The following is a 26,651-nucleotide window of genomic DNA, read 5'->3' as shown; positions in this document are numbered from 1 at the left end:
TTCGGATTAAAAACAAGCTCTGAAAATTAAAAAATATAAAAATTATTATTAAAATAAAATTTCCGAAATCGATTTAAAAACAATTTCATCTTATTCCTTGTGGGTTCCTGATTCCAAAAACATATAGATGTGATATGTTTGGATTAAAAACACGCTCAGAAAGTTAAAAAGAATAGAGATAAAGAAAAGCGTGCTATCCTTCTCAGCGCAACTACTACCCCGCTCTTCTTGTCAATTTCACTGCCTGTGCATCGAGCGGTGGACTGACGATGCTACGAGTATACGCTCTTGCTGTAAAAATGCAGTGAGTTCAGTTTCATTCTGTTAGTTCGACAGTTTGACTAAATGTTGTAATTTCGCCTTACGCGACTTGTTCTATTTGAAATGAACACGGCTGATACTCAGTTTGGATGATATTACCTGAGTATGTTTACATCTATTGTTCCAGTCCACCCCAAAGCAGCTAGCAGAGTGTGTGGACCTATTACTTCAACTGGATGAGCCGCCTGAAGAGCTTTGTGATGAGTTTCTTTCACAGTAAGTTTCATTTCTGCACAATTCTTAGTGTCTCTGGTATCCTCCTTGCATTGTTTTGACCCTTCTGATTCAGGGGAACCCCCTTTTAAGAACTCCAAATATTTGAGAAAATCGGGTCTAAAAAAGGTTATCTTTCTAAAAAAAAAAAAGGGGGTACATTTATAGAGGTCATGAAGAGAAAGTCAAAGAAAACCGGCTCTTAAAGTGAGGGAGTGTTACATTTGGGGGTCTTAAAAGTGAGGGAGTGTTACATTTGGGGGGTCTTAAAAGTGAGGGGGTGTTACATTTGGGGTCTTAAAAGTGAGGGAGTGTTACATTGGGGGTCTTAAAAGTGAGGGGGTGTTACGTTTGGGGGTCTTAAAAGTGAGGGAGTGTTACATTGGGGGTCTTAAAAGTGAGGGAGTGTTACATTGGGGGGTCTTAAAAGTGAGGGAGTGTTACATTGGGGGGTCTTAAAAGTGAGGGAGTGTTACATTGGGGGTCTTTAAAGTGAGGGAGTGTTACATTTGGGGGGTCTTAAAAGTGAGGGAGTGTTACATTGGGGTCTTAAAAGTGAGGGAGTGTTACATTGGGGGTCTTAAAAGTGAGGGAGTGTTACATTGGGGGTCTTAAAAGTGAGGGAGTGTTACATTGGGGGGTCTTAAAAGTGAGGGAGTGTTACATTGGGGGGTCTTAAAAGTGAGGGAGTGTTACATTGGGGGTCTTTAAAGTGAGGGAGTGTTACATTTGGGGGGGTCTTAAAAGTGAGGGAGTGTTACATTGGGGGTCTTAAAAGTGAGGGAGTGTTACATTTGGGGGGTCTTAAAAGTGAGGGAGTGTTACATTTGGGGGGTCTTAAAAGGGGAGTTCCACTGTATTTGATATTTTCAGAGAAATAGATCCTTAACTTAAAAAAAAATATATGCATGATATCTATTAACAAGACTTAATCTGGGCTTTGGAGATATTCTGTCTAAATTATATGTTAACAGTGGGATTAAGAGTCAAACAAAAACCCTGTGGTTTTGAAATGACTGCATTGAGGAAATAACTGTAGGTCAATATAATATGCAACCCACGTTACACTGCATCACCAATTTTGTTTAAAACATATCTGTATTAAATTAAAGGTATGAAACAGTTTGGACTTGACCTTGTATAATATACACAAATATTATTGTGTTGTTGTGCAGTGCTCGCCAGAAAATTGACGAAGACCTGCAGGACCTGGATCGTCAGATCAAACTTCAGTCCGGGGAAGCTGTGCCTGTCCAGGAGGACAGACCTGCTAAAGCCTTCATGAACACCCCCATGGTATGTCTCATTTATTTTGTATTGTGAGACAATTCTTTTGTACGAGTGTGCAATTGTGTCTTTTTCGTACATGTTTTCCACAAATGGCATTGTAGTTGCCATAATCAGGCATGAGATTTTCCCCTCCAATTGGCTGATTTCCAGAATTTTTTTTTAGATCCCCCGACTGCACGATTTTTCAAAAAATGTTTGAGGGGCATTTTTTAAAATGTATTTGCAAGTTCATGATTTTATATCTGATGATAAAGGATCTTTAGTTGTTAAATGATTCCATAACAATAGACACTTTTGACATCACAGAAATCCGACAAAGTTGTTAAGTATATCAAGAGTATAGAGTTGCGATATGCAAATAAGCAGCATATTGATAGGCATTTTTAAAGAATTTTTCATTGCTTGTTTGCAGGATGTGCTGGAGTTTGTGGATGCAGGTTGCAATGGCTTCCTGAGCAACATGTGCCTTGAATAAGGGGCAGAGCTTTTGTAAGATTGTTTTCCATTGCTTGTTTGCAGGATGTGCTGGAGTTTGTGGATGCAGGTTGCAATGGCTTCCTGAGCAACATGTGCCTTGTTATTGCTTCCTACAATGACATGTTCCTGTCACGCACCCAGACAGAGTGAGTGCTTGTTTCTTTTTCTTGCTACCTTTCAAAGAAAGAACCAGACATGAAAGCCTTCTTCACCAAAGCACAGTCAAACCTGTCTATAACGACCACCTAAGGGATCGACCTGAAGTGGTCGTTAAAGGAAGGTTGTCGCTATGGAAAGGTAATAGGTTGTCGCTATGGAAAGGTACATTACAAAAGGGATCTTTTGGGGTGGTCTGTGTGGGCAGGTGATCATTATCAAGAGGTGGTTGCCAAGGCAGGTTCAACCGTACAATGTAATTTCCAAGGTTGTCAAAGTGACTTGTTCAAGTTGTTGCATGGTAGCTCCTCCTTGTGAGCAGAGCACATGTGGAGAAACGATTGAGTGCAAAAAAAGCTGTGGATCGACTGGCATCATACACAGCATAATGCCTAGGAAATGGGTATTGCATTCTGGTTCAAATTTGATAATCATGTGCCTTGATGTTCAGCCCTTTCGGAGTATGAGCTGTTAATAAGCCATGTGATGCACATTTTGAGTTTTTTGCAGAGCAGTGCTTAACAATATTACTATGTCGTTGTGTGATTGCAATGTGTGATGTTTGCAGCGAGCGTCTGGACAACATAGCCTTGAGGAAACTGGTCTTGTTTGTGAATGACCTCATGGAGCAGTACTTTGACTTTGTGCGACAACGGGTGCAGCTGGAGGTCAGACTTGCAGTCTTCTTTGTTTCTTCTTTATCTTTGTCATCGTTTGTGTATGGGTGTGTGGTTGCGTGCGTGGGTGTGCGTGACGTGTATGCCTGTGCGTGTGTCTGTGTGTTTCATCCGTGTTTTGAAGTGCTACAGAAGCATTTTATTTGTTTTTGTTTCTGTGTGATAATGAAAGAGGTGGAAAAACAGTTTGATGGTCATATTCAGTAGAGAACATTTTTTCAGTATATTATTAGCTTCAGAGAGCAGAACAGTATTCATGTGGGTTTTTTTTTTCATCAGGCTATCACTCTTGTGAGACAAATTGAAATTCAGAGAATACTTTTACACCACTTAAGTTAAGTAATGGTCTATATGATTTGTGGTTTTGTTTTCAGAGAGAAACAGGAGACAACACAATCTTGGTCAGAGCGCTGGATAGGTTCCACAGACGTCTTCAGGCTATGAACAAACTGTTACCTGACACAGATTTCTCAAGGTAAGTTTACTTACCACAAGCATGTTATTCTCTGAGTTTCCAGCTAGAATGTTATCCTCAGTCGAAGTCATTTGGGAATTATGGGCTGAAACCTTTTAAATCCTTCAATAAAGAAATGCTTTGCGACCTCTTTTCAGAGCTGGCACTGAGATTGTATCCAAGGCTGCCAAGGATCGGGTTGGACATTACTTGCAGACCCTAAAGCAACATTTTGCCGGTAAATCTTTTGCATAATTCACAACTTTATTGTGTTTCATTGTTATCTGTTGTCAGTGTTGTTGTGTATGCTTGATCACGGATTTATTTATCAATGCAGTGTAAAATTTCAAGCATTATTGCCTTTTGTATTGATTGGATTATTTTTGGATGAAACTTGTAAGCTGTCAGTCCAGTAGAACACTATAAGTTTATCACTAATCTCCAATAGAACTCCTTATAATATTACTATTAAAAAAAGAACTCTATTATTTTATAACTAATTTGCAATAGAATCCCATGAGTTTATCAAACATGTAATAGAACCCCATACGTTTTTCACTAAAGTCTAAAACAACCCCATAATTTTATAAGTAAAGTGCAATAAAACCCCATAAGTTCATCACTAATTTCCAACAGAACCCTATATGTTGATCACTAAAATACAACGGAAACCGGTAAGTTTATCACAACTCTTACATAAAGCGTCATCTTTTCTGTGTGTCAGATGCACTGACTGACATCCGGCAGAACTTGGCGGCGCCTCGTTTGGTGGGAAAGCATGACGGTGTTGCCAAGCTTGCTGAGCTTCTGTCCAACATGCAAGGCTCTGTGGTGGAGCAGATCAAGTCTGTTCTTAACAACTTGCAGGTACTGGGTAGTAATATGTAGTGTGTGTGAGTGAGTGTGTGTGTGTGTGTGTGTGTGTGTGTGTGTGTGTGGGTGTGTGTGTGTGTGTGTGTGTAAGGGAGGGAGGGAGGGAGAGCATTAATACGTACATGCAACTATGATGCTGTAAAAATACGTAAATGCAACTATGAATTATGATGCTGCAAAAATGTGAGATATACAGTAGTACAGTAATTAAGCATTAGTGTTTTACCAAGGCACTCTCTCTTGATCACCCACACATGCAGACATAAATAAACCGATGCAGGCACAGATAGAGAAAAGATGGATAGACAGACAGACAGACAAATTGGCAGAGATGTTTACACAAAAGGACAGGTAAAGAGAAGCTTTAATCTCATATCTTTTGATGTTTCAGGCATTTATCGCTGCAGACATCACATTTGCGATGAAGCCATATTTCCGAGGACCCTTCTGCAACCAGGACGTGAGAGAGGGACTAGTTGTGGGCTTTGTCAAACACATCTGTGCTGTTTGCAATGTGAGACATTGTTAGACATTTAGAGACGTCAGGACGTGTGGCTGTCTGTTTATTTAGTTTTGCTCATGTGTGACTATGTGCTATGAGCTCAGTGACAGTGTGTGTTTTGTGTGTGTGTGTGTTGGCGGGTAGAGAGTGTGTGTGTGTGTGTGTGTGTGTGTGTGTGTGTGTGTGTGTGTGTGTGTGTGTGTGTGTGTGTGCATTCGCGCGTGTGTGTGTGTGTGTGTGTGTGCGCATGCGTGTGTGTGTGTCTGCCTAGGTGCCTGTGTGTGTTGGGAGGGTTTATGTGTGTGTGTGTCTGTGTGTGTGTTTGCTTGATGATTTAAGTGTAGTTAAGAAATATGCAGAGGCATGTTTCACACAAAAATGTTGAAGAAATGCACAGAAATATTTTCTATGATAGAATTTGTTTTCTTAATCATTTTAGATAGTTAAATAGATCTACATTGATGAATGATGTTAGTTCTCATAGTTTGCTGACTGTGTTCTCATATCATACTTGTTTTGCTTGCAGGAGTTCTGTGAGTCCAGCAGTGATCGTGGGTCTGTGCCTCCTGCTCTGCTCTTGATCTTGTCACGCTACTGTATTGACCTGGAGAATGCCACCATCTCTTATCTGGTCAGTTGGTTGCTTGAATCTTGTCACTTTTTGGAAGAAGAACATTGAGAGTTTGTCCACACACCCTGCCAGTGCCTCTTTTCCCCCCTCCCCCCCCCCTCTCCCCCTCACTCCCCTAATACATAGACACACACACATGCATACAAAACAAGAAAGAAAAGCGTCAATGCGCAGTAGCCACACCGGCTTGTCATTGCCACTGATAAATATCGGTTTTAGGGAAATTATAGCGGGGTAGGTGGGAGGGAATTAACTATGTGGGGTAAGTATATTAATCAAATGAAAATTTATTATTACAATTTTCGATTCTGGACTATACCAGAAAAGCTCGCTTGAAGTTCCCTGCAAAGTGTCACCTTAGTTTGGAATGTATGTTGATGGATTTCTTATCTATTTAAAACACAGTGAACTATGCATCTTCTCAGTCAGACTGTGGCTGAATTGACTTTATCTTCTTAACCGAATCATTAGATTTTTTTATGTTCTTTTGATGATGAAGATTGATACCTGAGATGAATTTTTTTTGTAAGAGAGTGAGTGGGGTTAGAGTTGGAGGCCTTTTAACAAAAAAACCACAAAAAATGTGTGTGTGTTACAAACACTTTTCCACAATCTTATTTTATTCCTTACTTTTTGTTTTGGTCAGTTTCATCGGTACCACCTTAAAACAATGTTTTCTGTCTGAGTCAACGTGTCTACTTTTCTACTGATGTATTTCTCTCTTACATTTCAGCTGACTCTGACAGAAGAGCAGTTTCTTGTGGAGGAACGCGCGGCAGGTTCCCCTGTGGCAGATCTGTGCAACGAGGCCAAGTCCGCCGCCCAGAGGTTGCTTAACCACTTCGTCAGGGTGCAGGGCCTCACTATCTCACAGGTACACATCAAGACAAAGACTTTGGTTTAAACAGTATTTATTCAGATACACAAAGCCATGGAGTGTATGATATAACAAAGGAGCACAAGATAAAATTAACAATGTGCTCTTAGAGACAAAAGAATAAAGTGGCAGACAATATTGTAAATTCATAATATTCAAACCAAAACAACAAGAATGACAACGAAAACTACAACAACAACAGCGCAGAAACAAACTAAAATGACAAAGACTTTATTTCAACCATGTACAATACACTAAGAATACTTCCTTGATTGAGATACGATCATTACATTTAAACACAACAAACTACAATGTGTTCACCTATTTGCTCACAGGCATAAACACACGCACACAGACGCACGTACACACAGGCTGTGTGTTATACTGCATTTACATGTAGAAGTCAGGCTTGTTTTTAATTAGACAGTGTATGTTCATGCATTCCAAATATCAGAAAAAAATCTTCCTTTTGTACTTTTTTTACATTTAGTCAAGTTTTGACTACATTTTTTAACATAGAGGGGGAATCGAGACGAGGGTCGTGGTGTGTGTGTGTGTGTGTCTGTGCGTGTGTGTGTGTAGAGCGATTCAGAGTAAACTACTGGACCGATCTGTATGAAATTTTACATGAGTGTTCCTGGATATGATATCCTCAGACGTTTTTTTCTTCATTGTTTGGATAAATGTCTTTGATGACGTCATATCCGGCATTTTGTAAAAGTTGAGGCGGCACTGTCACACCCTCATTTTTCAATAAAATTGATTGAAATTTTGGCCAAGCAATCTTCGACGAAGGCCGGACTTTGGTATTGCATTTCAGCTTGGAGGCTTAAAAATTAATTAATGACTTTGGTCATTAAAAATCTGAAAATTGTAATTAAAATTATTTTTTTATAAAATGATCCAAAATTACGTTCATCTTATTCTTCATTATTTTCTGATTCCAAAAACATATAAATATGTTATATTCGGATTAAAAACAAGCTCTGAAAATTAAAAATATAAAAATTATGATTAAAATAAAATGTCCGAAATCGATTTAAAAACAATTTTATCTTATTTCTTGTCGGTTCCTGATTCCAAAAACATATAGATATGATATGTTTGGATTAAAAACACGCTCAGAAAGTTAAAACAAAGAGAGGTACAGAAAAGCGTGCTATGCAGCACAGCGCAACCACTACCGCGCTTTTCTGGATCGTTAATTTCACTGCCTTTTGCACGAGCGGCGGACTACGGTCATTGTGAAAAAATGCAGTGCATTCAGTTGTTTTATATTGCTGTTGCTTTTTTGTTTGTTTGTTATATGCAATTCAGACATCGACGCGAATTCCTAGTTTGATATTTGAGCAAATGTGAGCTTCCACCCTCGTGTTTTATTAGTTAGTTTTTTAACCTGCAACTGTAGATCTTCTCATCGGTGAAGAGTAGCTATAGCTGCAGCTACATTGCATGTCTACTTCATCGGTACTCTGCTCATCAGATGTGCTATCAACAGGAATTAAATCTGTCTCAATATTTGTGTGCTGTTTTTAAAGCTGATTTTCCTTCTCCTTTTAAATCATGTATTTTGATATTTTATTTATCAGTGTAGAAAATTGTGTCCATTTCTGCGAAAACAGTCAATGTGGTCAAATTTATTGTTATATGCATCCCAAGACTGTTTTCCATTATTTACATCTATTTTATAATGTGCTATCACTGATACTTCCTTGAAGTTTAGAAATTCAGCTTGAAGTCAGAGTCAGTGAGCTCTGTAAAATTTGTTTGCATTTTGCTCAAACTTTGACCCTGTGTTTCTCCAATCAGAGGCTTCTGTCAACAGTGTCCAAAGTCGCAGAAATGGACACAAATTATACGGTCTAAATTGTTACTGTGCCAACTGTTTTGACAGATGCTGAGGAAGAGTGTTGAGACACGTGACTGGCTGAACACCATAGAGCCACGCAACGTGCGCGCTGTGATGAAGCGTGTGGTTGAGGACATGACTGCCATTGATTTACAGGTAATACTTCACCGTGCTTCGTGGGTCGTGGACGACCCAGAGCCACACAAAATCATCTTTATCTCTGAAACTATTTGGAGTTTTTAATTGAGACTTCATGTAGTCTCTAATCACCATATGACCTTCCCATTGCCCAACTTTTGAAAGATTACCTTTGGAAAACGAAGACATAAACGATGACGTAATTTGAACTACACAAACCGGATGATGTGGGTCGTGGAAGACCTATATGGAATTACGTAAGGAATGTTAGGTTGTTTATCATTATTCGAATGGCATGGGTCGTGTCCATACTCTGCAAAGAGGCGGCAAAACTTGTATCCTTATTCGGATTACGTGGGTCGTGTACGACCCATACTTTTTACGTTGAATCCTTCTTTGAAAAATATGGGTCGTACGCGACCCACATCATCCGGACTGTGTAGTCCAACGCGTGATCCGGTGAAGGTTAAATGCAGATAATATGTTAAACTTGTCTTCTTTAGAGCCCAGGGTGTACACAGCAGCATGTGGTCAAAGCATTTGTCTGAATAAGATTCACAAGTTAGGTCAAACAGAAGCAAAGAGATGTACATTTTTATATTTAGTCAAGTTTTGACTAAATATTTTAACATCGAGGGGGAATCGAAACGAGGGTCGTGGTGTATGTGTGTGTGTATGTGTGTGTGTATGTGTGTGTGTGTGTGTGTGTGCGTGCGTGCGTGTAGAGCGATTCAGACCAAACTACTGGACCGATCTTTATTAAATTTGACATGAGAGTTCCTGGGTATGATATCCCCATACGTTTTTTTCATTTTTTTGATAAATGTCTTTGATGACGTCATATCCGGCTTTTCGTGAAAGTTGAGGCGGCACTGTCACGCCCTCATTTTTCAACCAAATTGGTTGAAATTTTGGTCAAGTAATCTTCGACGAAGCCCGGACTTCGGTATTGCATTTCAGCTTGGTGGCTTAAAAATTAATTAATGACTTTGGTCATTAAAAATCTGAAAATTGTAAAAAAAATATTTCTTTTATAAAACGATCCAAATTTACGTTTATCTTATTCTCCATCATTTGCTGATTCCAAAAACATATAAATATGTTATATTCGGATTAAAAACAAGCTCTGAAAATTAAATATATAAAAATTATTATCAAAATTAAATTGTCGAAATCAATTTAAAAACACTTTCATCTTATTCCTTGTCGGTTCCTGATTCCAAAAACATATAGATATGATATGTTTGGATTAAAAACACGCTCAGAAAGTTAAAACGAAGAGAGGTACAGAAAAGCGTGCTATCCTTCTTGGCGCAACTACTACCCCGCTCTTCTTGTCAATTTCACTGCCTTTGCCATGAGCGGTGGACTGACGATGCTACGAGTATACGGTCTTGCTGAAAAATGGCATTGCGTTCAGTTTCATTCTGTGAGTTCGACAGCTACTTGACTAAATATTGTATTTTCGCCTTACGCGACTTGTTTATTTTTGTCTGGCTTCTCTGTCTTTTTTTTGTCTGGCTTCTCTGTCTTTTTTTTGTCTGGCTTCTCTGTCTGGCTTCTCTGTCTTTTTTTTGTCTGGCTTCTCTGTCTTTTTTTTGTCTGGCTTCTCTGTCTTTTTTTTGTCTGGCTTCTCTGTCTTTTGTGTGTCTGGCTTCTCTGTCTTTTTTTGTCTGGCTTCTCTGTCTTTTTTTTGTCTGGCTTCTCTGTCTTTTTTTTGTCTGGCTTCTCTGTCTTTTTTTGTCTGGCTTCTCTGTCTTTTTTTTTGTCTGGCTTCTCTGTCTTTTGTGTGTCTGGCTTCTCTGTCTTTTTTTTGTCTGGCTTCTCTGTCTTTTTTTTTGTCTGGCTTCTCTGTCTTTTTTTTGTCTGGCTTCTCTGTCTTTTTTTTGTCTGGCTTCTCTGTCTTTTTTTTGTCTGGCTTCTCTGTCTTTTTTTGTCTGGCTTCTCTGTCTTTTTTTTTGTCTGGCTTCTCTGTCTTTTGTGTGTCTGGCTTCTCTGTCTTTTTTTGTCTGGCTTCTCTGTCTTTTTTTGTCTGGCTTCTCTGTCTTTTTTTGTCTGGCTTCTCTGTCTTTTTTTGTCTGGCTTCTCTGTCTTTTTTTTGTCTGGCTTCTCTGTCTTTTTTTTGTCTGGCTTCTCTGTCTTTTTTTTGTCTGGCTTCTCTGTCTTTTTTTTGTCTGGCTTCTCTGTCTTTTTTTTGTCTGGCTTCTCTGTCTTTTTTTGTCTGGCTTCTCTGTCTTTTTTTGTCTGGCTTCTCTGTCTTTTTTTTGTCTGGCTTCTCTGTCTTTTTTGTCTGGCTTCTCTGTCTTTTTTTTTGTCTGGCTTCTCTGTCTTTTTTTTTGTCTGGCTTCTCTGTCTTTTTTTTGTCTGGCTTCTCTGTCTTTTTTTTGTCTGGCTTCTCTGTCTTTTTTTGTCTGGCTTCTCTGTCTTTTTTTGGTCTGGCTTCTCTGTCTTTTTTTGGTCTGGCTTCTCTGTCTTTTTTTTTGTCTGGCTTCTCTGTCTTTTGTGTGTCTGGCTTCTCTGTCTTTTTTTTGTCTGGCTTCTCTGTCTTTTTTTTGTCTGGCTTCTCTGTCTTTTGTGTGTCTGGCTTCTCTGTCTTTTTTTTGTCTGGCTTCTCTGTCTTTTTTTTGTCTGGCTTCTCTGTCTTTTTTTTGTCTGGCTTCTCTGTCTTTTGTGTGTCTGGCTTCTCTGTCTTTTTTTTGTCTGGCTTCTCTGTCTTTTTTTTGTCTGGCTTCTCTGTCTTTTGTGTGTCTGGCTTCTCTGTCTTTTTTTTGTCTGGCTTCTCTGTCTTTTTTTGTGTCTGGCTTCTCTGTCTTTTTTTTGTCTGGCTTCTCTGTCTTTTTTTTGTCTGGCTTCTCTGTCTTTTTTTTGTCTGGCTTCTCTGTCTTTTTTTGTCTGGCTTCTCTGTCTTTTGTGTGTCTGGCTTCTCTGTTGTTTTTTTGTCTGGCTTCTCTGTCTTTTTTTTGTCTGGCTTCTCTGTCTTTTTTTTGTCTGGCTTCTCTGTCTTTTGTGTGTCTGGCTTCTCTGTCTTTTTTTTGTCTGGCTTCTCTGTCTTTTTTTTGTCTGGCTTCTCTGTCTTTTTTTTGTCTGGCTTCTCTGTCTTTTTTTTTGTCTGGCTTCTCTGTCTTTTTTTTGTCTGGCTTCTCTGTCTTTTTTTTGTCTGGCTTCTCTGTCTTTTTTTTGTCTGGCTTCTCTGTCTTTTTTTTGTCTGGCTTCTCTGTCTTTTTTTTGTCTGGCTTCTCTGTCTTTTGTGTGTCTGGCTTCTCTGTTGTTTTTTTGTCTGGCTTCTCTGTCTTTTTTTGTCTGGCTTCTCTGTCTTTTTTTTGTCTGGCTTCTCTGTCTTTTTTTTGTCTGGCTTCTCTGTCTTTTTTTTGTCTGGCTTCTCTGTCTTTTTTTTGTCTGGCTTCTCTGTCTTTTTTTTGTCTGGCTTCTCTGTCTTTTTTTTGTCTGGCTTCTCTGTCTTTTTTTTGTCTGGCTTCTCTGTCTTTTTTTGTCTGGCTTCTCTGTCTTTTTTTGTCTGGCTTCTCTGTCTTTTTTTTGTCTGGCTTCTCTGTCTTTTTTTGTCTGGCTTCTCTGTCTTTTTTTGGTCTTCTTCTTTGTTTTCTATTCGGATCTAGTGTTCTGTCTTTTCTTTCTCGCCTTTTTCCTTCCTTTACATCTTTTCTTATTTTGATTGTATTTGACCCCTTTCTTATAATGTGTCTGTGGTGTTAAGGTGTTGACTGTGTTGATATAGACAATGTACATTTTCAAACATGTAACTCATTGTGGAAATATACGGATCAGCGTTGCAGGTGATGACGGCTCTGTGTTCTGGCAAGTTGCTACAACACTTTTGATGTACCATTGCCAGTTATTTCAAATGAGTTTGTAGCCTAGATCTTGTAAGCACTTGTGGCTAAAGTATGTTTTACTGTACTTTTTTTTCTTTCTTCTTCTTCTTCTTCTTCTTCTTCTTCTTCTTCTTCTTCTTCTGCGTTCATGGGCTGCAACTCCCAGGTACACTTTTGTTCTTACACAAGCGGATTGTAACGTGTATGACCGTCCCCCCCCCCCCCCCACCCCCCAAATCATTTAGGCAGCCATACTCTGTTTTTTTATGAGTTTTACTATTCTTCTTACATGTGTGTTTCCGCAGGTTGGCCAGCTGTATGAGGAAGGTGTGAGGAGAGAACGCAGCAGTGACTCCAGTCGCCGCACTCACCCTCACAGCATGTCTCAGCAAAACAAGCGTCTGCAGTGGAGCTACTCTCCAAGGTGACTGGGGACATGTGTATTATCAGTGTGTGTGTGTGTGTGTGTGTGTGTGTACATGTTCATTATAAGTACACTCTTCCTGTTGCTGTAGTTAGAGAGGTTTTAACGTGGTGGGGGAGCTAACCCAATGCCCAACCCTCCTCCGTTTACATTCGAGCTTTGGACCGTCATAGGTGGAGTGACATCATGTGTAGGTGAATGTGAGTGTTCATACACGCTATTGATGCTGGTAGAGTGTCACCCCCCATTTTCAGACCCCCCCCCCCCCCCCCCCCGATAAAAGACTCCCTCCCTTTTTAAGGGGGGGGGGGGGGGGGGGGGCACTGTGTCTTCAAAATAAAATCGAATCAGCTTACACATTTCTTCCTCTGTCTAGAAACAGTTATATTCACTGTGCTTGCCACAAGATCTTTTTTCAATTAATTTCTGATATCAACTGAAGATACTATTTGAATGTTGCATTCACTGTGTTCTGTCTGACAGTGTGGACAACAGCCTGATGAGCAACATCCAGAAGCTGTTCTCAGAGAAAATAGAAGTCTTCAGCGCTGTTGAGTTCTCCAAGGTTTCTGTTCTCACTGGAATCATCAAAATCAGCTTGAAGGTAAGGATTGGTATTGCAGGTATATTTAGTGTCTGATGGTGTCATGTTTAGGCAGTTCTTCATATACTCAGTAAGCCGCAGCACAGCTGTGTTGCTGCTGCAATGCAATGCGTGCAGTGTTTGGTTCTTAATATGCTTTCACTGTTCTGCCCGCAGCGTTTAGTAATTGAAAGAAACGGCAACCGCAAATGATTTTACATAATCCCAGAACAAATATCTCCTTGCTGCACATTCTGTGTAATCCGACATGAATTTGCACACAAAAATAACACAAAGCACGAAATGGTGCCAGAGATCCAGACTTGAACCCACTTTCGAAGAAATATTGTCAAACTTGTGATGTCGTCATAAGGTTAAATTCAATGCGTCATTGCCAGTTAACCAATCAGCATCTACTGCGCAGGACACACCTTTCTACTGTTCAAAGAAAAACCTTCGCAGTAAAATTTACTGCATGCTGCTGCACGTAGCAAGAACAGGCGTTATGAGTGTCTGTAAAATGGTGTATTTGTGTGTTAAGCTATATTTTTATATTACATTGTGGTCAAATGAAATACCTGTGGAATTCCTTGAGGACATTTTGAAAAGACAATAAGAGTAAGTGTACCATGAATTTTCAGTCAGTGTATTTATAGTGTTGATAATTCTGATCTCACTGCAATGGCAGCTGAAAAACTATCGGTAGAGAAGTTGTGAGAGAGGTTGTATTTTCCTGTGAATGTTAGTCAGACATATATATATAGGTTTGGGAATTTCTGTGGTTTAGAGTGGCCTTAGATGAAAAAATATGTTGTCATGATGCCTTCTTTGTCGCAGACGTTTCTGGAGTGTGTGCGACTGCGGACGTTTGGGCGATACGGTCTGCAGCAGATACAGGTGGACACCCACTACCTACAGCTCTACCTCTGGAGATTTGTCTCCGATGAAAAGTTTGTAAAGCTTGTATATTTTATTTTGTATTCACCTGTACGAATTCCTTCAGGCTGGAAAGAATTGTTTTGATGGATCAGGCAATTGTTTCGCTCAACATTTGTTGTGATTGCATCACCTTGTTTTATGGAAATGTTCTTTCTGTAAAAGTGGGTTCAGGTCAGGACTGCAGCAGATGTCAGTAAATGTGTTCAGGATGAAGGATGGGATTTGCAAAAGTAATTGCATTTTCTTTCTTTTGTTTGCCTTCATTGGTGTAAGAGATATCCTCTGAATCTGAATCTGAATTTTCTCTGCAGGTTTTATTTATGGGTTTGGTGTAGGAGAGGATTACAGCCATAAACATTACATTAAATTACATATCTTACCCAACTCACATATATAGCAATTAACCCTAGTTCAGTGCTGGTAACGCTGTACGCGTCCCCTTGGTAACAAGGGAGACAACTCTAAAAAAGAGTGACCAATACCCATACTGGTGTCAAGGCCAGACCAATACTGAGTCTGTCTTCCGTATGCGTGCGCATACGCCACCATTTGTAATCATTCCTACCTCAGCGCTCAGTCAAGTTGGTCGCTATTTTGTACGCTCTGGCTGTTTTACAGCCGTTGTCACTGAGTCTTTTGACTTTGTTACATTCCTCTTGGTTTTCTACTCTTCGTCTTGACTTCGCTACAATGTTGGGGTGAGATCTTTCCTTGTTTTTTCATGATTTTGGCGACATTTTGGCCACAATTTGGACTTGTAAAATGTTTCTAAAAAAATGTTCTTGAGTCTTTTTGTCATGGCTGATAGTGCCAGGAAGAGGCATACTCCCAAACAGGTGGCTGCTGAGGCCTCTCTGTCTAGGAAAACGCCTAGGAAATCTAAACAAACCGGCCAGGCTGTTGTTTCTGTTTTAGAACCGACCTCCAAGAAATGTATTGATGTTTTGGTCGATTTACCGGCTACCTCTATTTTGCCTGTTAGGTCCTCGGACAAGGTCATTCATGAAGATAAGTCTGTTAAAGGGACTTCCTCTTCTGTGGGTTCTGGTTTGGCTTCTGCGGACGTAGCTGCTTTGCTGCTTTCTCTCAGTTCGCAGGTTACATCTTTGGCTGCAGAGATTTCTTCCACGAGAGCAGAGCTCCTTCCCTGGGTTTCGCAGGGAGTTCCCATTGCTCCCCCTTCCCCGGAGAACGATCTGTTCACGGACGCCTCCCGGACAGGTTGGGGAGCACATCTGGCAGAGCAGACGGCGTCAGGTGTTTGGGACGCCAATCAGGTCTCTTGGCACATAAATGCACTGGAGTTAGAGGCTGTTGCTCTTGGTCTTCAGGCGTTTCTGCCTCTTCTGACAGACAGCCATGTCAGGTTACATACAGACAACATGACTGTAGCGGCCTACATAAACCGCCAGGGTGGGACTCGGTCTCAGAGTCTGTCAGACAGCGCTTGTCGCATACTGATATGGTCCCGTCGCGATATAACCTTGAATGGTTGAAAACGACGTTAAACACCAATAAAGAAAGAAAGAAAGAATACTGATATGGTGCAACACTCATCACATCCTTCTGTCAGCAACATATCTGAAGGGCAGTCTCAATGTTTTGGCAGATGCCCTGAGCAGAGGGGACAAAGTCCTACATTCAGAGTGGACACTGTCCCACCAGGCTCTACATCGTCTCTGGGCTCAGATGAACAAGCCGTTCATCGACTTGTTCGCGACAAGGTTTTCAACCAGACTACCTCTCTTTGTGTCACCGTTCCCGGACCCCCAAGCATGGGGGGTAAACGCACTCGAGATGGATTGGTCAAGTCTGGTGGCCTATGCAGCGCAAAGAGCATAATTGTAAAGTTATGATGTTGCGCTATATAAATGCTCATTTATTATTATTATTATTATTATGCCTTTCCTCCCTTTCGCCTTCTGGGCAGAGTTGTGAGAAAGGCAGACATTGAGAGGCCAGCGCTGGTTCTGGTTGCTCCTCTTTGGCCCAGCCAGCACTGGTATCCCGATCTACTCCGTCTTGTAGTTCGTCCTCCAATTCCACTCGGCGTAAGAAAGGGCGATCTGTTAAAGCCTCGGTCAGGCATACCGCACGAAAATCCACAAGCGCTACAGCTTCACGGGTGGATTCTGTCAGAGTCTCTCTGCTCCGTGCAGGGGCCTCAGCTTCAACTCTGAATTTGGTGCAGCATGCTCACAGGGATTCGACCAACTCAGTGTATTCTTCACACTGGGCGGCTTGGCCAAAATGGTGTTTGGAAAACGGCGTTGATCCTCTCTCTCCTAGGTCTATGCAGGTGGCCAACCACTTGTCCTGGCTAGCAGATCAAGGAGGTTCTTCCTCTTCTCTGCGAGTTAGGAGATCTTCGATCTCTTCTACTCTTAACTCTTAACGTCCTGTAACGTTTTTTGCATGTCCCAGTGCAAATCCTATAAGGATTTGGGAAAAAGAGACAAAATTTGGGTGTGTTCAATAAAAAAATCATATTTTTATTGTTTATGGATGGATTTACTTGATATTTTTTTTGAAACTTCCGAAATTGATAGATCACTCTGTCCACTATCATCATCACCACCATCGAAGTCATTCTCCACATTTCTTGCCTCAAACCCATGAAAAGACGTGTCACTATCACTATCACTCGTCTCCATGTTGAATTTTGAAACCTAACACAAAAAATCCGAACAAAATCCGTCCACAAAAATCGAAATCACATCCAAAAGTCCTGGAAAAAAACGACCGGCAGCCATGCCATGTGCATCGAAGGACTAAAGCTGTTTTCCAATGCAGGAGAGCATCGGAAGGCTGGTAACTCTTGTTTAATGACACTAGCAGAGAACGCGCGGTACCGCGCGGTTCAGGATTATTGACGTCAAGCGGAACCGCGCGGTACAGGACGTTAAGAGTTAAGCAGTTAGGTCACAAGATTAACCTGAGTGGGGTTATTGCTAGTGTCATCAAGGGCGCTTCTCTTGACACAGCTCGTTCCAAGGCACAGCTCCCTGCTTGGGACCTGTTTTTGGTTTTGCGGTTTCTTGCTTCTGATGAGTTTGAGCCTCTCCATGCAGCCAGTTTGGCTAATGTGACGCAAAAGACTCTTTTCCTGGTTTTATTTGCTACCTCTAGGCGGGGTAGCAAAGTTCATGCGTTATCGGGATTTTCGAGGGATATTTCATTAGAAAAGGATGGCTCTATTTCTCTTAAATTTAGACCTGACTTTCTTGCTAAGAACCAGAAGCCTGGTCAAACATCCCCTCTTATTCGCATTCCCCCCTTGAGCAATGTTCTTGCTCCTGGAGACCCTGATGTATATAACTGCCCTGTTAGAGCTCTCAGCAGCTACCTGTCTCGGACTTTGCCTATTCGCTCTGAAACTCAGAAACTGCTTTTTATCTCCCTCAACACGGTTCGGGGGAAGGACATTTCGAGAGTCACTTTGGCCAAGTGGGTTTCCTCAACGATTAGGCAGGCCTACATCTGGTGGCAAGGCCCGTCAGGCGATAATTGGGCAGTCTTGTCTCTTACTGCGGCCAGAGCCCATGAGGCGAGAGCCTGGGCCTCGTCGTTAGCGGTTCTCTGTTCTGGGTGCCTCTCAGAGGTCCTTGAGTCGGCTTACTGGCGCTCTGAAGATGTGTTCATCAACTTCTATCTGAGAGATGTTGCTGGAACTCAACAGGATGGCAGTTCTGTGTTGCTAGCTTTGGTAGCGGCAGGACAGGTCCTTCATTCTTGATATGGTGAGTGCCCTCCACCTATAGTAGCAATCTGCTATATGTGAGTTGGGTAAGATATGTAATTTAATCAAAAATTGTAGTAATACATTTTCCTTTGATTAATATACTTACCCAACTTACATCGTTTATTCCCTCCCGCCTCCCCGCTTTTGGGGGTATATATTTCTAAAAAAGAAGTGAGTTGGGCTTTGGTTAGAATGACTACAAATGGTGGCGTATGCGCATGCATACGGAAGACAGACTCAGTATTGGTCTGGCCTTGATACCAGTATGGGTATTCACTACTGGTCACTCTTTTTTAGAGTTGTCTCTCTTGTTACCAAGGGGACGCATACAGCGTTACCAGCACTGAACTAGGGTTAATTGCTATATGTGAGTTGGATAAGTATATTAATCAAATGAAAATTTATTACTAACATTTTTGATTTAGGGGTGTGCGCAGTGCTGTTATAAATATAAGTTTTTGTCTGCTTCCATAAATTTACCCAGCAGGTCTTTGATGCTGAAGTGTGTCATAGTTCTTTCAGTCCCATAAAATAACTGCAACAGAACGGTAAAAGGTTAAACACGGGAGTTTGGTTTGATCAGTTGTTGGTCTCATCCGTCTTTGGTGTTTTGGTCTGCTAATATCTTGCTGATACATTTAGTTAACTGGTTTTCAATTCTGAAAGTACAGTAGTAGCTTGTTTAGATTTGAGTCATTTTATTTGATTTGATTTTGTTTCCTTTTTCTACCATTTTTTAATTTTTTTTTAAATATCTGCTGTTTACTTTGTTTCATAAATCATCATATTTCCCTGACTGCAGTGACTTCTGTTCTATTTTCCCCAATTTCCAGCCAGTTCTTTATTTCCACTAAAATGTTGTTCAGTATCCATGTTTGGAAGGTGTTTTATTGCCTGCACATATGTTTCCAGTGCGGCATTGTTTTATGATGAGCTACTGTCTTTGTGAGGTTGTTGGCAGTAATTGACCTGTCATTGTCTGGATGGTGGCAGCTGGTTTCATTCTGGTGCACTGAGCCTCAACACTCCATTATTTGTTGAGCTTTTTCAACAAAAAATTCATTTTCAGACAAGGCAACCTCTCTGTAGTGTTGTTAACTAGTTATGACTGCACAATTGTACTGGACCAAAGCAAACTGACCAAGCTTTTTGCAGCAGAAAGGGATATTGTCTGGGGAGGACCAACGGCGATCTGAAACAAATTCCGGTTCTGATGGTCTGACACAGATCCCTGTTCCATAGCATCCAGAAATGTTAGGATTTGCAAGTAACCTAGGAAGAGCTTTTCTTGGGATTGCTCATGGCAATGAAGGCGAGGAATCCAAAAACAAATAGACTGCCAACGTTCCAAAATTCAGAATAAAAACCCCAAGAAAGGTAGGTTATTGGAACGTTTGATAATTGACAAAACAAAACGTTACATTTAAAGTACGTCGACCCAGTGGTCGTTTAAACAGACAGACAGATAAACACTTATGATACATACAATAATGAACTTATCTTAAAATCGTCGATGAAACGTGACTTACTTGCAAGATGCCGGCGAGGCGAGGATGTGACAAAAGAAGGCAACCACTGTGGATATGCTGGCATGTGAGAAAGCATGACTGCTACACAGTTTGCATTCCTGTTCGCTGTTCATCAGCCATTCTAATTGTATTAAATTCCAGCCTTGCTAGCAGAAAATTGTTTCAAAGACACTATCCCCTGCCTGCCAAGCACGTGGCTAGCTTCCCAGTTTGTCTTGCCTGCATGAAATGGGCATAAGCTTTGGTGTTTTTGCGTGCCTTGCTTTCCATTTTCTATTGTTTTTTGTTTTTTTCATGTTTGAATTCCATTCTGTTTGTATTTTTGACTCGCTCTAATCCATTGCCCCTGCTTGGTATGCAGTGAACAAGAAGATATGCCCATTGTTGATAGAGATATTCTTGCTCAGTACCTGCTGTGAACTAGACACTATCACACATGTATTTCTCTTCTCTGTTCCTTTGCCATGTGTACTGAGAAAAGAGACAAACTTGCATCGGTCTCGAATAGCAACATCAGTTGAAGAGACGATAGAAAATAATAACCAACCAACCAACCGTCTCTGTTCCTTCCTGCTTGCACTGCTTCTATTCTCTTCTCAACTTGATGTACCGTAACTGTTTCATCAGTTCATGTTTCATATCCTGTTTGTTGGAAAAGCAAAGATCTGCTGATAGAGACAGCTGGTTTGTGATAGAGACGGATGTTTTGTTTTATTTTATAGAGATGGCTGTTTTGTGATAGAGATGGCTGTTTTGTGACATGTTTTGTGATAGAGATGGTTGTTTTGTGACAGCTGTTTTGTGATAGAGATGGCTGTTTTGTGACATGTTTTGTGATAGAGATGGCTGTTTTGTGATAGAGATGGCTGTTTTGTGATAGAGATGGCTGTTTTGTGACAGAGATGGCTGTTTTGTGATAGAGATGGCTGTTTTGTGACAGAGATGGCTGTTTTGTGATAGAGATGGCTGTTTTGTGATAGAGATGGCTGTTTTGTGATAGAGATGGCTGTTTTGTGATAGAGATGGCTGTTTTGTGACATGTTTTGTGATAGAGATGGCTGTTTTGTGATAGAGATGGCTGTTTTGTGACATGTTTTGTGATAGAGATGGCTGTTTTGTGATAGAGATGGCTGTTTTGTGACATGTTTTGTGATAGAGATGGCTGTTTTGTGATAGAGATGGCTGTTTTGTGACATGTTTTGTGACAGAGATGGCTGTTTTGTGATAGAGATGGCTGTTTTGTGACATGTTTTGTGACAGAGATGGCTGTTTTGTGATAGAGATGGCTGTTTTGTGACATGTTTTGTGATAGAGATGGCTGTTTTGTGATAGAGATGGCTGTTTTGTGACATGTTTTGTGATAGAGATGGCTGTTTTGTGATAGAGATGGCTGTTTTGTGACATGTTTTGTGATAGAGATGGCTGTTTTGTGATAGAGATGGCTGTTTTGTGACATGTTTTGTGACAGAGATGGCTGTTTTGTGATAGAGATGGCTGTTTTGTGACATGTTTTGTGACAGAGATGGCTGTTTTGTGATAGAGATGGCTGTTTTGTGACATGTTTTGTGATAGAGATGGCTGTTTTGTGATAGAGATGGCTGTTTTGTGACATGTTTTGTGATAGAGATGGTTGTTTTGTGACATGTTTTGTGACAGAGATGGCTGTTTTGTGACATGTTTTGTGATAGAGATGGCTGTTTTGTGATAGAGATGGCTGTTTTGTGACATGTTTTGTGACAGAGATGGCTGTTTTGTGATAGAGATGGCTGTTTTGTGACATGTTTTGTGATAGAGATGGCTGTTTTGTGATAGAGATGGCTGTTTTGTGATAGAGATGGCTGTTTTGTGACATGTTTTGTGATAGAGATGGCTGTTTTGTGATAGAGATGGCTGTTTTGTGACAGAGATGGCTGTTTTGTGATAGAGATGGCTGTTTTGTGACATGTTTTGTGACAGAGATGGCTGTTTTGTGATAGAGATGGCTGTTTTGTGACATGTTTTGTGATAGAGATGGCTGTTTTGTGATAGAGATGGCTGTTTTGTGACATGTTTTGTGATAGAGATGGCTGTTTTGTGACATGTTATGTGATAGAGATGGCTGTTTTGTGACATGTTTTGTGATAGAGATGGCTGTTTTGTGATAGAGATGGTTGTTTTGTGACATGTTTTGTGATAGAGATGGCTGTTTTGTGATAGAGATGGCTGTTTTGTGACATGTTTTGTGATAGAGATGGCTGTTTTGTGATAGAGATGGCTGTTTTGTGATAGAGATGGCTGTTTTGTGACATGTTTTGTGACAGAGATGGCTGTTTTGTGATAGAGATGGCTGTTTTGTGACATGTTTTGTGACAGAGATGGCTGTTTTGTGATAGAGATGGCTGTTTTGTGACATGTTTTGTGATAGAGATGGCTGTTTTGTGATAGAGATGGCTGTTTTGTGACATGTTTTGTGATAGAGATGGTTGTTTTGTGACATGTTTTGTGATAGAGATGGCTGTTTTGTGATAGAGATGGCTGTTTTGTGACATGTTTTGTGATAGAGATGGCTGTTTTGTGATAGAGATGGCTGTTTTGTGACAGAGATGGCTGTTTTTTGATAGAGATGACTGTTTTGTGACATGTTTTGTGACAGAGATGGCTGTTTTTTGATAGAGATGACTGTTTTGTGACAGAGATGGCTGTTTTGTGATAGAGATGGCTGTTTTGTGACATGTTTTGTGACAGAGATGGCTGTTTTGTGATAGAGATGGCTGTTTTGTGACATGTTTTGTGACAGAGATGGCTGTTTTTTGATAGAGATGGCTGTTTTGTGACAGAGATGGCTGTTTTGTGATAGAGATGGCTGTTTTGTGACATGTTTTGTGATAGAGATGGCTGTTTTGTGACAGAGATGGCTGTTTTGTGATAGAGATGGCTGTTTTGTGATAGAGATGGCTGTTTTGTGACATGTTTTGTGATAGAGATGGCTGTTTTGTGATAGAGATGGCTGTTTTGTGACATGTTTTGTGATAGAGACAGCTGGTTTGTGATAGAGACGGATGTTTTGTTTTATTTTATAGATATGGCTGTTTTGGGATAGAGATGGCTGTTTTGTGACAGAGATGGCTGTTTTGTGATAGAGATGGCTGTTTTGTGATAGAGATGGCTGTTTTGTGATAGAGATGGCTGTTTTGTGACATGTTTTGTGATAGAGATGGCTGTTTTGTGATAGAGATGGCTGTTTTGTGACATGTTTTGTGATAGAGACAGCTGGTTTGTGATAGAGACGGATGTTTTGTTTTATTTTATAGAGATGGCTGTTTTGTGATAGAGATGGCTGTTTTGTGATAGAGATGGCTGTTTTGTGATAGAGATGGCTGTTTTGTGATAGAGATGGCTGTTTTGTGATAGAGATGGCTGTTTTGTGACATGTTTTGTGATAGAGATGGTTGTTTTGTGACATGTTTTGTGATAGAGATGGCTGTTTTGTGACATGTTTTGTGATAGAGATGGCTGTTTTGTGATAGAGATGGCTGTTTTGTGACATGTTTTGTGATAGAGATGGCTGTTTTGTGATAGAGATGGCTGTTTTGTGACAGAGATGGCTGTTTTTTGATAGAGATGGCTGTTTTGTGATAGAGATGGCTGTTTTGTGACAGAGATGGCTGTTTTTTGATAGAGATGGCTGTTTTGTGACATGTTTTGTGATAGAGATGGCTGTTTTGTGACATGTTTTGTGATAGAGATGGCTGTTTTGTGATAGAGATGGCTGTTTTGTGACATGTTTTGTGATAGAGATGGCTGGTTTTTTTTTTATAGAGATGGCTGTTTTGTGATAGAGATGGCTGTTTTGTGACAGAGATGGCTGTTTTGTGACATGTTTTGTGATAGAGATGGCTGGTTTTTTTTTATAGAGATGGCTGTTTTGTGATAGAGATGGCTGTTTTGTGACAGAGATGGCTGGTTTTTTTTTTATAGAGATGGCTGTTTTGTGACAGAGATGGCTGTTTTGTGATAGAGATGGCTGTTTTGTGACATGTTTTGTGATAGAGATGGCTGTTTTGTGATAGAGATGGCTGTTTTGTGATAGAGATGGCTGTTTTGTGATAGATATGTCTGTTTTGTGACAGAGATGGCTGTTTTGTGATAGAGATGGCTGTTTAGTGTTTGACACACCAGCAGTCTTCACAAAGGGGTGCCTTTGTGTCTCCTGTGATCATAATGGACATTTCCCAACACACCTTGCTGCACGTAACGCACGCTTGGGGATTAACAGCTGTCAACACTGTGTCTGTGCAAGTTTAGAATGAATTTCAGTATCCATGGGGATACAATTAACATGCAGGTGAATTTGCCCAGAAAGCTTACCTGCAGCAGCAGTTTGTCAATGATTGTTTTGGTATACAGGACATTAAAGCAGAGAGTATTTGAACACACCGATAAATTCGTAAATGAATGGTTTTCGTTGTAATCTTCATTTTGTGGTGATGTATACAGGGGTGGATGAGGGTAGGGGGGTGCGGGGTGATTGGGGGAGGTGGGTGATGCTGTGATGCCAAGAAATATTTTGGGATAGGTGCTTACTTTTGATGAAAGGACAGTGTTTGCTTTGTTGTGGAAGGGGCCTTTTTTATGCAACCTGCAGTGGTACTGCCGTTTGTTTAAAAAACACACACTTTAGTCCTTTTAGATTTGAATAATTGTCACTGCAGTGTTCTTTTATTCCGCTTCGGTAATTTGTCTTTTGGATTAATATGTGTATGTGTGTGTATGCATATATGCCTTGTGTGCTTGTGTGTGTTTTTGTAGGTTCCTGCATTTTTACTTATTGTGTGTGAGAGAGAGAGAAAGAGAGTGTGTGTGTGTGTGTGTGTGTGTGTGTGTGTGTGTGTGTGTGTGTGTGTGTGTGTGTGTGTGTGTGTGTGTGTGTGTGTGTGTATGCGCACTCGTGTGAAACAGAATCGTGTGCGTACATTAATCATGCTTATGATGCTGAAGCAGACAAAGTGTAATATTGTTTGTTGTTTGTTTCAGCTTGGTTCAGGTGCTGCTGGATGAAATAGTGTGCAGCTCTGTGCACCGCTGTGTGGACCCCGTCATGATGGAACCCAGTGTAAGTTGCATGGAACATTGCAAGGTGCACATGCATAGACACTTCAAACATGTGTGCAGATAATCTTCTGTAGTTCTGCTGGTGCATATTTTTGGACGCACAAAAGTGTTTACAGACGTAGGCAGACAGATGCTGGTTCCTACTCTTTCACACATACAAATATGAAGAGAGAGAGACAAACAGACATACAGACAGACAGACCACACACACAGGCACGCAAAAGCGCACGCACGCAAACATGCCTGCACACACACACATGCCTGCACACACACACACATACACCACACCACACCACACCATACCATACCACACCACACACACACACACTCACACACACACACACACACACACACACACACACACACACACACACACACACACACACACACACACACACACAGAAGTTAACATACAAAAATGATTGCAGTGTGTATATTGACTTTTTTTATTCTCTTTCTCTTTATTGTTTTCTTTTACAGGTGATAGATTTGATATGCGAGAGAGGATAAGGAACAACTCCACCACAAGATATTTTACTGTTGACTCGGAATTTGAAATTCTGAATCGAAGAACACATCACCGTGTATATCAAAAACCAGCAACGTGCAATGCTCATTCATAATCATCATGGGAATTAAAGGTTAAATGTTAAATAATGTGAATATGCTAATTTGTGAATGATTTGCTCCATATAAATGAAAGAATGATGTATTTCTTTGTTTGATTGTTTATTTATTGATGTTTAATTTTGGTGCATTCTTTTACAGAGCGTATGTGTGCGTTGAGAGAGAGAGAGAGAGAGAGAGAGAGAGAGAGAGAGAGAGAGTAAAACAGAGAGAGAGAGAGAGAGAGAGAGAGAGAGAGAGAGAGAGTAAAACAGAGAGAGAGAGAGAGTAAACCTGAGAGAGAGAGAGTAAAACAGAGAGAGAGAGAGAGTAAAACAGAGAGAGAGAGAGAGAGAGAGAGAGAGAGAGTAAAACAGAGAGAGAGAGAGTAAAACAGAGAGAGAGAGAGGAGAGAGAGAGAGAGAGAGAGAGAGAGAGAGAGAGAGAGAGAGTAAAACAGAGAGAGAGAGAGAGTAAACCTGAGAGAGAGAGAGTAAAACAGAGAGAGAGAATGTGAAAAAAAGGGGTGGAGATGTCAGTGTGGGCGTGTTTTGATGTACAGATTTTGTGACTGTATCACACACGTATGACATTCCAGAATAAATTTTGTGTTGCTTGTAAATGAAAATAAATATGTATGACTCTTTGTCTTTGTGACTGGCATCATCTGTGAGATAAAATGAGTTTGTATGAGTGTGCTGTGACTGATAAACTTTATGCACACTGAAAGAACCTGAGAAGAGGGATTGCAAACTTTTAATTTAAGTTGAGTACCGACAGCCGCTGCTGATCCAGTGGAAGCCCCTGTAAGACCCCCCCCCCCCCCCCCCCAATTTAAGACTTCCCCCTTTGGGGGCCCGGGTAGCTCAGGTGGTAGACCACTGGACTTGTGATCGAGAGGTCGCTGGTTCGAATCCGGGCCGGGCCGGACACGGGTCAACTTTATGTGCAGACCCAGAGACGGTATCTATCTCCCACCCCTGTGTCACCACAATGGCACGTTAAAGATCTTGGTCATTCTACCATAAGTGCAGATGGCTGATACCACCTAAACACGCAAACATCAAAAAGCTGTGAGGCCGTAAAACTCGAATCGTATAAACCAATTCATGTCCAATATAGGCAATTAAGACCTGAAGGACAGTAAGCCCCTTAAAAAATTTACTTACTTCCCCCTTTTCAAACCTTACTATTTCAGATGTTCTGTTGATAACCTCTGTAAGTTTACCTCTATTTTAAGACCCCCTCTTTTTAAGACCTGCTTTTCTCAGATTTTTGTAGGTCTTAAAATGGGGTTTTCATTGTAGCCGCATAGTGGTAAACTGGAGGCTAGAATGCTTGTGATGAACCAGACAGCACTGTGTCCCACTTCTTACAGGCATGGGAATTGTCCGCCAAACGGGGGGAGGCACACAAAAAAAGCACCGGTTACTTTTGCCTTTGCGCAAA

At 40.8% G+C, this 26,651-nt stretch overlaps 1 protein-coding gene across 1 annotated transcript in view; it reads left to right on the top strand.

Moving 5' to 3' along the window:
- LOC138981577 (vacuolar protein sorting-associated protein 51 homolog) overlaps positions 1–25,848 on the top strand; it is a 28,947-nt gene extending 3,099 nt beyond the window's left edge. Inside the window, exons 7-22 of the mRNA XM_070354540.1 lie at positions 449–537; positions 1,710–1,830; positions 2,344–2,447; positions 3,026–3,125; positions 3,509–3,609; positions 3,747–3,826; positions 4,313–4,455; positions 4,853–4,975; positions 5,490–5,594; positions 6,328–6,468; positions 8,366–8,476; positions 12,594–12,712; positions 13,196–13,316; positions 14,133–14,245; positions 24,519–24,597; positions 25,077–25,848. Of these exons, the coding sequence (XP_070210641.1) occupies positions 449–537; positions 1,710–1,830; positions 2,344–2,447; positions 3,026–3,125; positions 3,509–3,609; positions 3,747–3,826; positions 4,313–4,455; positions 4,853–4,975; positions 5,490–5,594; positions 6,328–6,468; positions 8,366–8,476; positions 12,594–12,712; positions 13,196–13,316; positions 14,133–14,245; positions 24,519–24,597; positions 25,077–25,106 (1,680 nt within the window). The 3' untranslated portion in view covers positions 25,107–25,848. The remainder of the gene's footprint in view (positions 1–448; positions 538–1,709; positions 1,831–2,343; positions 2,448–3,025; positions 3,126–3,508; positions 3,610–3,746; positions 3,827–4,312; positions 4,456–4,852; positions 4,976–5,489; positions 5,595–6,327; positions 6,469–8,365; positions 8,477–12,593; positions 12,713–13,195; positions 13,317–14,132; positions 14,246–24,518; positions 24,598–25,076) is intronic.
- The last annotated feature ends 803 nt before the right edge of the window (positions 25,849–26,651 follow it).

Source organism: Littorina saxatilis, linkage group LG12, assembly GCF_037325665.1.
Source record: "Littorina saxatilis isolate snail1 linkage group LG12, US_GU_Lsax_2.0, whole genome shotgun sequence".
NCBI lineage: Eukaryota > Metazoa > Mollusca > Gastropoda > Littorinimorpha > Littorinidae > Littorina > Littorina saxatilis.
The sequence above is the reverse complement of the archived record's forward strand: the minus strand, read 5'-3'. Positions and strand labels throughout refer to the sequence as shown.